Source organism: Durio zibethinus, chromosome 10, assembly GCF_047325235.1.
Source record: "Durio zibethinus cultivar Kanyao isolate XHJ-2024 chromosome 10, ASM4732523v1, whole genome shotgun sequence".
NCBI classification, from domain to species: Eukaryota; Viridiplantae; Streptophyta; class Magnoliopsida; order Malvales; family Malvaceae; genus Durio; species Durio zibethinus.
In genome coordinates, this window is record NC_143171.1 from 4,019,406 (window position 1) to 4,031,704 (window position 12,299).

General features: G+C 36.8%; 2 protein-coding genes across 3 annotated transcripts; both read right to left on the reverse strand.

Annotated features, from left to right (window-relative positions):
* Positions 1–2,419: 2,419 nt before the first annotated feature.
* Positions 2,420–5,807, reverse strand: LOC111292397 (putative pectin methylesterase CGR2). Of its 2 annotated transcripts, none has more exons than XM_022884777.2 (7): positions 5,651–5,807; positions 5,301–5,470; positions 5,152–5,191; positions 5,002–5,037; positions 3,936–4,310; positions 3,321–3,376; positions 2,420–3,209 (listed from the first exon to the last, which is right to left on the reverse strand). In XM_022884777.2, exons 2-7 carry the CDS (start codon positions 5,421–5,423, stop codon positions 3,207–3,209), a joined length of 633 nt encoding a protein of 210 aa, XP_022740512.1. In that variant the 5' UTR covers positions 5,424–5,470; positions 5,651–5,807; the 3' UTR covers positions 2,420–3,206. The 2 variants fall into 2 exon arrangements, with proteins under 2 accessions (XP_022740512.1, XP_022740510.1); XM_022884775.2 differs by having other exon boundaries at positions 2,420–2,790; positions 5,301–5,472; positions 5,651–5,786.
* A 360-nt stretch (positions 5,808–6,167) lies between these two features.
* LOC111292652 (GTP-binding protein, HflX) lies at positions 6,168–11,579 on the reverse strand. The gene is made up of 13 exons (XM_022885137.2): positions 11,089–11,579; positions 10,868–10,932; positions 10,701–10,763; positions 10,504–10,593; positions 10,259–10,371; positions 9,942–10,010; positions 9,222–9,366; positions 9,037–9,092; positions 8,884–8,934; positions 8,698–8,752; positions 8,530–8,586; positions 7,567–7,686; positions 6,168–7,465 (listed from the first exon to the last, which is right to left on the reverse strand). Exons 1-13 carry the CDS (start codon positions 11,477–11,479, stop codon positions 6,887–6,889), a joined length of 1,854 nt encoding a protein of 617 aa, XP_022740872.2. The 5' UTR covers positions 11,480–11,579; the 3' UTR covers positions 6,168–6,886.
* Positions 11,580–12,299: the final 720 nt, after the last annotated feature.

A 12,299-nucleotide genomic window follows, 5' to 3' on the forward strand; every position in this document is an offset into this window, starting at 1 on the left:
ATATCCAACAATGACGAGAAAGCAACATTTCTCTCTCATTCAAATTGTATAATTCATAATTGATATATGGCAAAACAAACCTAGCTAACGTATCATTCCATTACATCTATATAAACAATAAATTTTAATTCAATCAGACTCTCTTCAATTTCAAGCTACGGTTTCGTAGACCATATATTTTCTGATTTTCGCTGCACTTGCCTTACAATTTATAGACCATGGACCCATTAAAAACCCAAGTCTTAGTCTTCAGCTGTTCCTTTCAAGACACTTGAATATTTTTTTTTTTTGTCTAGTTATATATCCAAGTGGGTCGAGATGTTAACAGTATGAGCATGGAGTGTACCTTACTCTTATACATCAAAGGGTCTCTCACCTATGAGCCTGTTTCTAATTATTGCTGTAGTGATTTATATCGAAACAATCCCAACCAGGCCATGCGGCTTGCCCCGATTGATGGGTCGATAGAGACTCGTATCCAGCCTCGCTTGAAAGTGATTGTTAATTTTTTGTTGCCCCAATTTGTGGCCTACGCTTCAATATGCCAAGCACGCTGGGCCTGAAATGCATACCACTTGGAGACCAGAGGCTGCTGTTTCAAACCATAGAAGTCTAGCTCTCACCGTTCCATCATTTTTAAGCTACAGACTAGTAAGAATCTTGGGGTCACTCGTCATTATCCTTTGCTTTATGCAAATTTTTCATGTGATTGTACAATTGTAGGTAATGAACATACATTTTTGTCCCCAGGGGATATCCGAGGAACAATGAGAAACTCAAATGCCCCTAGCTAGGTGTTTTTATTTTCTTGCTTCTGCTTGGGAAGATGTAATAAATCAAGGGAACAAAATGGATGATAATGGTTGGTACGAGAACCTGTATTTAATGATATAATTAAGTACTTTCTTTTATGTATGTGTATATATATATTCATAAAAATTTAATATAAATATACATATATCTGTAAATTTATGGGTCTCCCTTACCGTTTTCATTTTTGGGAAAAGAATCTTATATGTAATGTAGGACCTTTGAGTGGTTTCATTGTAACGAGCAAATCATGGTACTAATTAAAATTTTCATTGGGATCTAGTTTTGTGAGTATATTAATCTTTTTTCATGTTATAGAATATTGATTTTTAATTTTAATGATGAGGCTTTGACAACGTTAAGTACAAAAGAATTTATTTATCCTTAATGCAAATGACATATGAAAAGAATAGGAATTTCAGAGAGGCAAAACACGTTTTTCGGCTTTACCTCTTTATGAGAGGGCCAAGGCAACGCATTTGTTAATAATAGTATGGAGGAGGTCCTGCAAAGGAAAACAACAGGGTTGTACAAATTAAGGGCCCATTGACAATCTTGCAATTAAAGGACCCAAGCCGACTTAAACGCAGAAATTGAACATTTCAACATCCTAACAACTAGTTTTGGGACATTACCTATATTTTATTATGCTTTCCTTTTCTATGATTCTATTTTCCCAGTTGACCGCTTGGCATGATGGAGCCTTTGCTTGCTCTCCAAAGAACAATGAACTTGAGGAAAATGTGGTATCATGCCTTTTCTCAGTGACCCTGGGCTCAAAAATGAAATGATGCTTGAGCCCAAGTGTACTTGACTGGTAGTAGTAGTGAGTGATTTAAACGAAGAAAAATTGCAAGCTGACACCCAATAAGAAATCAAGGTAACGCATTTTGCAATTATACTTGCTATTGCATTATAATTGTATGCAACGAACGTTCTATTAAGTAAAGATGTCAAATGAAGATTTTACCCTTTGCTTTAAAACAGTTCCTTAATCCAAACTTTCTCTTTCAAAGCCATCATCGCTTTCCATTTCCCATCAACGGTTCGATCAGATTCCTCACCCAGACTTCGTTTCTTATTACACTCTCATTTCTTCTTATGCAGATTGTGGTCGGACTGAACCTGCAGTGGGGTTGCTTAAAAAAATGAGAGTTGCACTTTGAAGTGGATGCCTTTACCTTTATCTGGGGTGATCACGGCTTCTTTAAATGACGTGTTTTTTATTAGGAAGTTGCATTGCGTTTGTGGTTTCGGGTGGGTTTGATTCATATACTTCGGTTAGTAATGTGTTCGTGTTATAGAAAAGGTTTATTAGAGGAGGCGAAGCGGGGTTTGCATGAGAGGGGAGAGGGTAAAGATGAAGTGTCCCGGAATTCGATGAACGTGGCGTATGGGCAGGCATTAAAGGAGTGCGAAAGCATTAGCTTTGTTCCAGGAAATGGTTAGGAGAGGATTGGATGTTTGAAGAGCTAGACTACTGGACAGGTCGGGAACTAAAATAGAAAATGAAGACAAATAGAAATAGTGGTAAAAAGAGCTGCATTCCCTAACGCAAAGCTGGACGACTTCCACAGGTACAAATTAAAATAAGATAGAAATGAATGTATGAAAAACAAATAACCGTAAATTTCCCATCAATTAAATTAATAAATATCAAGTTTGTAATGTTAAGGGCACAAAACTAGTGATACCAACATCTCTTTTACCAAAATTAGTTACCTGACAGGCTAGATTTCATATGAGAGCTGAAGATATTTTTTACTTCACCTTTAATGCATGACAACCGGAATAAATGAAATTTGATCCTAATGAATTCCTCTTATATCAGTGGTATGGATTAAGGTGGAACACTTGACAAGCTGGCTGGTATGACCTCTTTGATGCAGCCTGCTCAAACTTCTTAATGGCAGCTTCATTTTCTTCTAAACTGGTCTGGACAAAAAAGCGAATCCACCAAGATGAACTCCGCATTTTAGCCTTCAAGAATTAACAGATACGTCAATGATAAGGCCAACTTGGGACATCAGTGTTAGTGCTAAGTGATAATTCAGAAACAGAGATCACAACCGAATTGGTAGAACAAGGATATGAACTCCACCCAGCCATTTTGGTGATAATGCATGTGCATATCCGTTTATAATTGATGTATTCTTTGCTCCCACTAGACATCTCGAAACTTCAAATTTATCACCAGTCCCTAACTTAAAGGATATGCAAGCAAAGTCCAAAGTTTTGGACCTCTTTCTTGCTGAACATTTTAGACTACTTAGAGTTCCAACTAATCACTATAAAATGTTATCAATACTTTGGTCAGAACAACTATTTATTCTGTAACTGAAAGTCTGTCTGAATAACCAACAGGATATGATAATATCAATATCCCAAAACCAGATTCACTGAAACAAAAAACGCTGTGTAACAATTTTGATCAAATGGAAGTTAAAAGATATACTATAGCCTATTTCAATTCGAAACCCTATTGTTATAAGGAGTAGATAGAGACTGACCGGCCGCCCAAATTTGGCTAATTCTGCCACTTTAGCCCGCTGATGACCAGGGTAACCTGAACAACAAAACTGAAACAGTTAACATTCAAATCAAACAAAAGGACCAAATCTGTTGAGGGGAGAAAGGTTGTGATAAATCTCTCAGCTTGCCAAAGAAAATCAAGAGACTATGTACTACATCCATCAAAAAATCACCCATGGCTGCACCTATAGCCTTTAGGGAAGTCTTCTAAATGGTAATACTGCTCCAGATTGGTAATTAAATGCTAGTATAGGGAAGAATTGTCTAGCATCTAGCTTATTATAGTAATTCATATACATTTGGGCTAGCATGTGTGAGGCATGTGACTGGTCTGCCACAGGCATGACATGAAAAGGAATCAAAGAATGAATAAAAATCTTATCATATCAACTTTCTTTGCAAAGCCATCTAGGTTGCTGATGCATGTTAGACAGAGACAGAGATGACATTTTTGTGTAGTTACAACCAGAAACAACTCTTTATCTATGAAGCAATTATCTTCATAAGCAAAGATATCTGTATAAAAGCACTTTCTCTGCCAGAGTAACTCTAATTTTATAATTTATATGCAACTTAAAAGAGTAAGGAATAACCTGTGAAAACAACTAGACCATCAGAGGCCACCCTTGCCAACTCAGGAAGAGTCTTGTTCAGGTATTTTGGAGACAAATAATCAAGGGCATCTGACACAATAACAAGAGAAAATGACTTTGGCCTATAGGGAAGAGGGAACTTGATATCTGCCACACGGACAATGCCTTTGCGCACAAGACTCTTGCAATTTGCTTCGGCATCCTCTATGTCATACGGTTCCACGCCCCAGACCTCAGTTTCCTCTTCTTTCAAAAGTTTAGAGACCACTGAACAGGTATCAGGGCCTATGTGCAAAACCTTGTGCATGCTGTCACCATAGGCCTTCTTTAAAAAAGGTATTGCCCTCTGAACTTCTAGTGTGCATGAATAGTCACCTATAAAAAAAAAAAAGAAACTAATTGATTTTTGGAAGGTCACACTGAATGAAAATATACCCGTTGCAAAGCATTGCAATTCCATTATAACCACACACTTTGAATCTTCCACTTGACACAGGGCAATTAAACCATAGTTACCTAATATAACCACCAGTAATGTACATTTTTATTCCTCTGGCCGCAATAAAATGAAATGATGGGGAATGAAGATTTTTGGGTCCTACCTTCTCTTTCAACTTTTATTCCTCTAAGAAGCAGTTAAGGAGAAGATCATGGCGACTGGTAAGAGACTGTTCTATGGTATAAGTATCAAAGGAAAGTGAGCCTGACAACAATGAGATGTAGAAGCAAGACTCTAAGATCAAATTTGTTTCCAAAATATTGTGATTGCCTCCATTGAATCTAAAATCTACCTTCTTTATACCCTCTCAAAGACATAGTTGTATTGAATCTTAACTGTTTTTACATGATGTGTGAATTCATCCTCACAATTTATATTAGGACAAAACAAATCCAAATCCACTCACCCAAACATAGCATTAGCAAATCCGCTAAGTATTTATGTAGTTATAATGGGACATCACAACAACATACTAATAAGAATTAAATACAAAACAGTAACTTCACAAGTTAATTTAATCGTAAACATCAAATCCAATAATCAGGAACAAAGTAAAAAAGAATTTACCTTCGATCCGGCTGACTGCTTCACCTCGGAATTTACCTGTATTCCCCCAAAAGGAACAGTATTTCCAATTAATTGAACTAATAAGATTAGCATATCGAACAACAAAGCAAGAAAAACCAAATAACAAAATCCCAAAAACATGAAGAATACCTGAGCCACTATAGGCATAGCCAATAAGAAGGATAGCTCCCTGAAAGTTATTTAAATATATATATATATATATATATATATTACATTAGTTAATTTCGCCAAAAAAAAAAAGGAAAAGAAGTACAAAAAAAAAAGATAGATAGATATACCACAACGACAAGACCGATGGACAAAATAGGAGAAGATCGGGATTTGGAATGTAAGGCACCAGCGAAGGGAAAGTTTCCGGTGTCGACAAAGCGTCGTGTGGAAGTTACTTGCCTCCTTGACATGGTTGGTTGATACTCTCTTCTAAAACTTTATTGTTATTATTCACACACTGTACCAAACAAACAAGCAACAGATTTACACAAAATTTTAGCTTCTTCATGGAAAGAACAGACATTGAAATTCATTGCCAAACAATGAAAATGAGAAATGAAAAGCAGACCCAAAGCATGAGAAAGCTTTGAATATAAGAAAAAATGAAGGAAATGATGAGAGACAGTGGAAAGTTCACCTTAGATGAAGAAACGGAAATTGGGCATTCGGATTTTGGATCTTAGATCTGTGAATGTTTTGTGTGTATGTGTTTTGGCCTTTTGTTTTCGCTTTATTCTTTTGGGATTTAAAACCATTTTGCTAAAATCCGTGTCTGAGAAAAATTTATCGCCATTATACGGCGCGCTTTTGTCATACAGTTATCAGCGCGTCGGTGACGCATACGACGTCGTTCGGTGCTTGAGTCGCGCTGGACCATGATTATCATTTTCTTAAAATTAGGTGAATAAAATGTCTTTATTTTTCTTGTAACATTAAATAAAACAAAAAAAAAACTTAAATTTTAATCCTCTGTGTAGTAACAATTTCCAAGTTAATCTTAAGATTGATTGGACACTTATAAATTCTATTATTTTTTACTTTTTATTTTTTCTTTCATTGTTATCTAAAAAACTCGAACACTTACCAAACAAAACCAGTAATTATGTTTTTTAAAAAAAAAAACAAAAAAAAAAACATTTATCAAACAAAACCTGTACATTTAAAACACACCTCCATAAAAAAAATGTAAGAACACTCAGTAATGCACAATTTCTGTGAAAATAACAGTACAAGACATTATAAATAAGGTCTTTGAAATTATGTAAGTAATTAGCTACAGTCATTGCATTTTGTGGCAAGTTGATGGAAGCCACTGAGGGTTGGTGGGAGTGCTGCTAGCTGGATTTTGTAGTGGCAGGCTGGGGAGCTTTTTCTGGCAAAAGGTTTACCTTTATATCATTTTCATTGACAGTCAGACAGCCAACCATGTCGCAATTAATGTTATTCTTCAAATGCCCCACAGTTTAATAGCATCGCCAAAGAAGCATAACTCAATTCTATCTCAGAAAGGTCAATAAAATTTTGCTTTCTGCACATGCTAAGATTTGGGATTCACATCTTTGATAGGTACAAAATTGCAAGCAAGGAACTGCATCAAAAAAACCTACGGACAAACGTGAAAGTTTGAGCCCTCACGCCAAATAAAATTTATGAGACAGTATAGATATGTCCTAGGCAGCCCGAAACTCCTGGATAGAAAATTCCACATACGTCATGGAGCATGCTCTTCTGCTACACTTGAGCAAGGGAAAAGAATAATCTGGAGTTTCTCTGGCTTATTCACAATCCATGCCATCGGGGCTTTCAACTGTTTTTTGATAGAATGATATTGCTGATACCTACCAGAGTGAAGGAAATGAATTGCCTGCTGTTATCATTGTTCAACTGCTACCTCTTCATCCTCTTTTCGAAGGGGCCTCCATTTTCGATCAAAGAAACTGCTTTCCACTATTTCTTGAGACTTCAGCTTGTCATCTTGCACCTTAAGCCTTTCATCAATAATTTCCAACAGTTCTTGCAAGCCCACCCCAGTTAGGGCAGATACTTTGACGTGTGGGACATGCTGAGGTTGAGATTGAGAATCTTGTTCCACCTTTAAGTGATTAGAGGTCTCAGTTTGCTGGTCATTCAGGTTATTCCAGTAGTTATCCGCAGAGTCATCTCCTGACAACAACCAGCCATCAGAGTAATCACCTTGCTTGTCATCCATAGTCTCTTCAACGTCTCCAGGCGAAGGCTTAAATACATCGCTACCATCAGCATCAGCAATATCATCAAGATTATTATCAACTGACTTCCCATCTAATAGCTCATATGCCACATTACAATCTTCTTCTTCAGAATTGTTAGTCTCAACATCTTCTGCTCCTGAGATATTGCTGATCTCAACATCTTCAACATCTTCAACATCATCCGTATATTCATTAGCACCCATTTCATATTCATAATCAATCTGAGCAGATTGCAAAGTTAGAAGATATCTTCTTGATTTTTTTTTTCTTTTAAATCTATGAAGGGAGGAGAGCTAAAGAATGTGTTAAAGACTTAAAGTACCTTGTTCCAGACTTCAATCATGTTCTGAAGCTTCTCCTCTGACACTCCAATTTGCTGAAGAACATGCAACACTGTGGAACGATGCTCATCAAGATTAGGTGCAGTGCAGTCTATTACATGCTGCAGAAACATTTGAAAAATCCATCAGCAGTCTGAGAGACAGCAATCTTGATTTTCTCTGATTCAAGGGATGATATTTCATATAAAATTATGTACCCAAAGAAAAGATAATTGAATTCTGATGCACATAAGTCTACATTAATCATTTTCAAGTATTACTCATCAGAGCTTGCTGATTGTATTTATGATTTACTATGGCAACTTGATCATATAAAGAAAAATTCATTTAGAAAGAGACTGCTTAAAAGAACAGCCACAATAATTTTTAGTAATAGCAAAGCCTTGATTGCATGATAAATCAATCTCTTAGAGAGGATATATCAGAGTTGTAGAAGCCTTGGCAACTGCAAGTCTGCAACTACTACTTGAGAGGGTAAACAAGCCACTAGGCCAAAGCCAGTATAAAGAGGAAAAGACTGAGAGGCAGATATCAATATTCTTTAAGCAAGATTACTGCCTTTTCAACTCTTTCATAAAATCTATTTGAAACTCATTTCCCAAGGTTCCTTGCTTCAGCAGCATAAGAATATCTAAGTTTAGGAAATTTTAAGGAGAAAGATGCAATTTCGTTAATAAATAATATTTGTCTTTTTTTTTTCCTTTTAATTTATCTGCATTTTAGAACTAAGCTCCTTTTAAACAAAGGGGGAGAGAGAAACTCTATAACCAAAGTATTGCTCACAGGTGCTAATCAGCTTTAATTGATAAAAGATGATGATAAGGTCAGGAACTTTAAAAGAATCTGCTTTTATATATGCACAAGAAGAAAAAACTCTGAACTACAGCTTACCAATAAATAATTAAAAAAAAAAAGAAAAGAGAGGAGAGGTTATCCATTCATACCACTAGGAGGTCAGCCTCCACTACCTCTTCCAAGGTTGAATGAAACGCTTCCACCAACTATAATGGGAAAATTCCATCAGTGAAAAAGACAAATGACAACCAAAAATAGCAAAAAAAGAAAAAAGAAAAAAGGGACTAGTGACACATATACTCATGCTTATCAGTTACCTGCACCGGCAATTCTGATATAAATCCCACAGTATCACTAAAAAGCACTTTCCTCCTGAATTATCATGTGTATAATTAGATCAATCACATAAGACTGTATTCTCATCAATAGTTAAAAAGAAATGTCCATCTTTGTGTGTCAGAATTTGAAAGAAAGATAATTAGATTTGATGTGGACCATCTTACCCTGAAGGCAAAACAACACTTTTTAATCTTGCGTCCAATGTTGCAAATAATCTGCACAAAATCAAGGCCTCCAATTAGGCAAAAACATCACCCTTTTTCTTATATCAAGGAATTTAACTTCAATGAAAAAAATGTTTTTAAGGATAAATATACCTCACATCACTATACAGATCACTATCTGAGAGTGCACTAACCAATGTAGATTTCCCCTGTTAATCGAGAAAAGGAGGGAAAAGTTTGAGCAAGAGAAAAGGGAAGAAAAGAAAAACATAAAACACATCTAACTTGTTTGTATGGTAGCAACAAAGTGCAGATTTGATCAGATTTTGGCCACCTACAGCATTTGTGTATCCTACAACTGCAACAGTAGCTAAACCTTGGCCATCAAATCCAACTTGTCTTTTACGAGCTGCACGTTGCACAGCTCGAGTACGGCGAACCTCTTCAATCTGGGATAACAAATGACTCCGGCGTTCCAATATTCTGAGAATAAGTTCCAGTCAGTGAACATATAAACACACACAAAGTTAATAAGTATTTTGATGACAGAGCACTATAACAGGTATCTAGTATTTATTTTCATATATAAAAAGCAACATACAGAGATTGAAAACAGGCAAGCCACATCCAAAGAATCAGATCCAAATTTGGGGTGAGAGGCAAAGGGATGAATAAAACATACATTATTATGGATGGCTAGAGACCTCTAATAAAAGAATAAGCATTTCATAGTTACCACCATCTTAGAAAGAAAGGAATATAATCAACAAGGCAATGCTAAAGCAGCCTATCCTAAGCTCCCATTAACTGAAGTATGTGAAGCACAGACATTCTTGAATTACAATATTCAGCTATGAAGGAGGAAAGGGTAGAGTCAAAATAATAATAGAACAAATAGTGCTCATCAAGAACAACCTCAAGTATGTATACAAAAGCTACATGGTATGCAACTCATCAAACATTCATATTTGTATAAGTATCAGAGACAGCTTCATAAAATATTTGTTTTACACAAGATGGTAACAAGAAATCTGTAAGAATTAGTATGAAGAGCAAACCTTCGGCGCTGAAGCTGCAGTTCAGTTTCTCCAGCACCACTTATGAAACCTCGACCCCCACTTCCTCTCCTGCAACCAATAACTATGCATAATCAAAACCATTCAAAGAATTGATAATTATTTATGGCAAGCATTTATGAGCATGACAGATGAATATATTGAGGGAAGAGCAGGAGAGAATCACAGAGAGAGAGAGAAAGAGAGAAAATAATGGTCCAAATCATCATGGATTTCACTCGAGTATATACCATACATACAAATGTTCACAAGCTTTATAATCTAGTCCTATTCTGTTCTATAAGAAATTCAGGCCGCACCCTCGTGCACTAACAACTTCAGCTTCTCCACTAACTCCAAAAGTATTGCGTCCATCAAGTCCACGTACACGGACAAGCCTACTCTTCTTGTACATAAGAGCTGCTAATTCAGCCTGCAAAATATCAAGTGAACCCCCCCCCCCCCCCCCCAAAATAAATAAATAAACAAATAAAACCAGTTATAGAGAAAACAAACGGTGAAATTCAAAATGTAATGTCATGCCAAGTAAAGCCAAGAATTGTACCTGTAGCTTTGCTTCCTTTGTATGCGCATGAGCATTGAATATTTCTATTATAAGGCCCACACGATCTAAAACAGGTTTGCCCAAAATTCGCTGTCATTGAAAATAGCAAGTAAGATATTAGTAAAACACATGGAAGTACAGCTTCAGTTTCCCTTGCCAACAAAAAGACAGAGAGAAATTTGGCAGCCACAGCTTGCCTCCAAATTACGTTGCTGTACTCCAGACAGGACGGTATTGACAAAAACTGCATCAACTTCACCCTGTTAAAATCATGTAATGGATAAGAATTCCACAGTTACAAGAAAACCATAAGCTCACGACGAAGAACATAAGAAGAAAGATAAGATTATCAGAAGCCCCTTGCCTTGGACTCCAGTGCATTCAAATGGTATCTGATGTTTTCTACCGTTCCAGGTCCAAAATACGTGTCTAGAAATAAAACAAACCAGAATTCAAAGACCAAAAATTGATAATAATAAAACAGTGTCTAAAAACATGATTAAACACCCCAAAAAATAATAATAATTAAATGTAACCTAAGTGAAAGTGAGTCAAAAAGGAAATAAACCATGAGATTTTACATACCAGCGCGGATTTTGGAAGATTTAAGAGAAGGGTTTTGGACAACAACATGAGCAGGCAACTCCTTATCGAAGAAATCAGAATCAAAGTAGCCATCGCGCTGCTCCTCAAGCGAATTAGCTAGACAAAGAGCCTCGTTGAGCTTGGCCTGCAAGAAAGTAGCGGGACGGAGACGAGGCTGAACGACGAAGAGGCGAGGCGGGTCACTTGGGTCCCTGTTGAAAAGTGAAACGGCGGCTTTTTGACTGTCTTCAGTGCCTTTGTTTTGTTGCTTTGAAGTTGAGTATGGTGAAGAGTGAATGGAAAACAGAGAAGAAGAAAGAGAAGGTTTGTGGGAGAGGGACTGGGAGCGGGACCTGAGACAGGTTCGTGACAAAGAGAGGACTCTTAACATTTCTCTGAAAATGTTTGCAAATTCTACGAGTTTTTCAAGTGTCTACTGAATTTTGAGCGTGAAGTTGGAGGAATGTTCCTTTTCTTTTGGGTGATCAAAACGACGGAGAAGACGGTCGGGTTTTAGCTTTTCAGGGATAAACGTGGGTGGCCCATATCCAAGCGAAGCCCCATTGGGTTTTAGGGGCGTCATTGAACTTTTAAGGCCCAAAAAGTTGCTTATAGACCCTTGTTTTTCAAGAGGTGTAGCCCCATTTATACTTTAAAGCCCATTAGTACTCATTGGCTCGTAGATAATAGGGAGACAATGAGTTGAATCTAGGGTTGGCATCGGGTCGGGTTCGGGGCGGGTTTTGCTCGCCCCGAACCCGATCCTACCCGAAAATTTTTTTGTTTTTTCATACCCGAACCCGACCCGATACTATATAAACAGTATCCGACCCGATTCGACCCGAAATTAATAAAATATTATTTTTTAAATATAAATATTTAAAAATATCATTATATAAATATATATATAATTAAAAAATTAATTAAAAAATTATTTTTATATATCGGGTCGGGTAGGGTCGGGTTTGCCTAAAACCCGACCCTGACCCAACCCCGACTTTGTCTTCATGCTACCCGACCCGACCCCGACCCGACCCTCGATTTTCAAAAAAAAAAAAAAATCGACCCTAAAAAATCGGGTCGGACCGAAACCCGTTGGGTATGAATTTTTTTGCCTTCCCTAATTGAATCAGTGTAGTTTTCGCACGACCCGACTCCGATCTTTTAATATTTATATTCAAATTTAATTTGATTTGATATTAATATATCTT

Excerpts from the sequence above, each read along its gene's own strand:
- LOC111292652 (XM_022885137.2), bottom strand. The coding sequence starts at position 11,479 with ATGTTAAGAGTCCTCTCTTTGTCACGAACCTGTCTCAGGTCCCGCTCC. Across the intron at positions 9,093-9,221 it reads TTGTAGGATACACAAATGCT|GGGAAATCTACATTGGTTAG; the intron begins GTAGGTGGCCAA and ends CTCGATTAACAG. Across the intron at positions 7,466-7,566 it reads TGATTGAAGTCTGGAACAAG|ATTGATTATGAATATGAAAT; the intron begins GTACTTTAAGTC and ends CAATCTGCTCAG.
- LOC111292397 (XM_022884775.2), bottom strand. The coding sequence starts at position 5,423 with ATGTCAAGGAGGCAAGTAACTTCCACACGACGCTTTGTCGACACCGGA. Across the intron at positions 5,192-5,300 it reads CCATCGGTCTTGTCGTTGTG|GGAGCTATCCTTCTTATTGG; the intron begins GTATATCTATCT and ends AATAACTTTCAG. Across the intron at positions 2,791-3,320 it reads TAGCCAAATTTGGGCGGCCG|GCTAAAATGCGGAGTTCATC; the intron begins GTCAGTCTCTAT and ends TAATTCTTGAAG.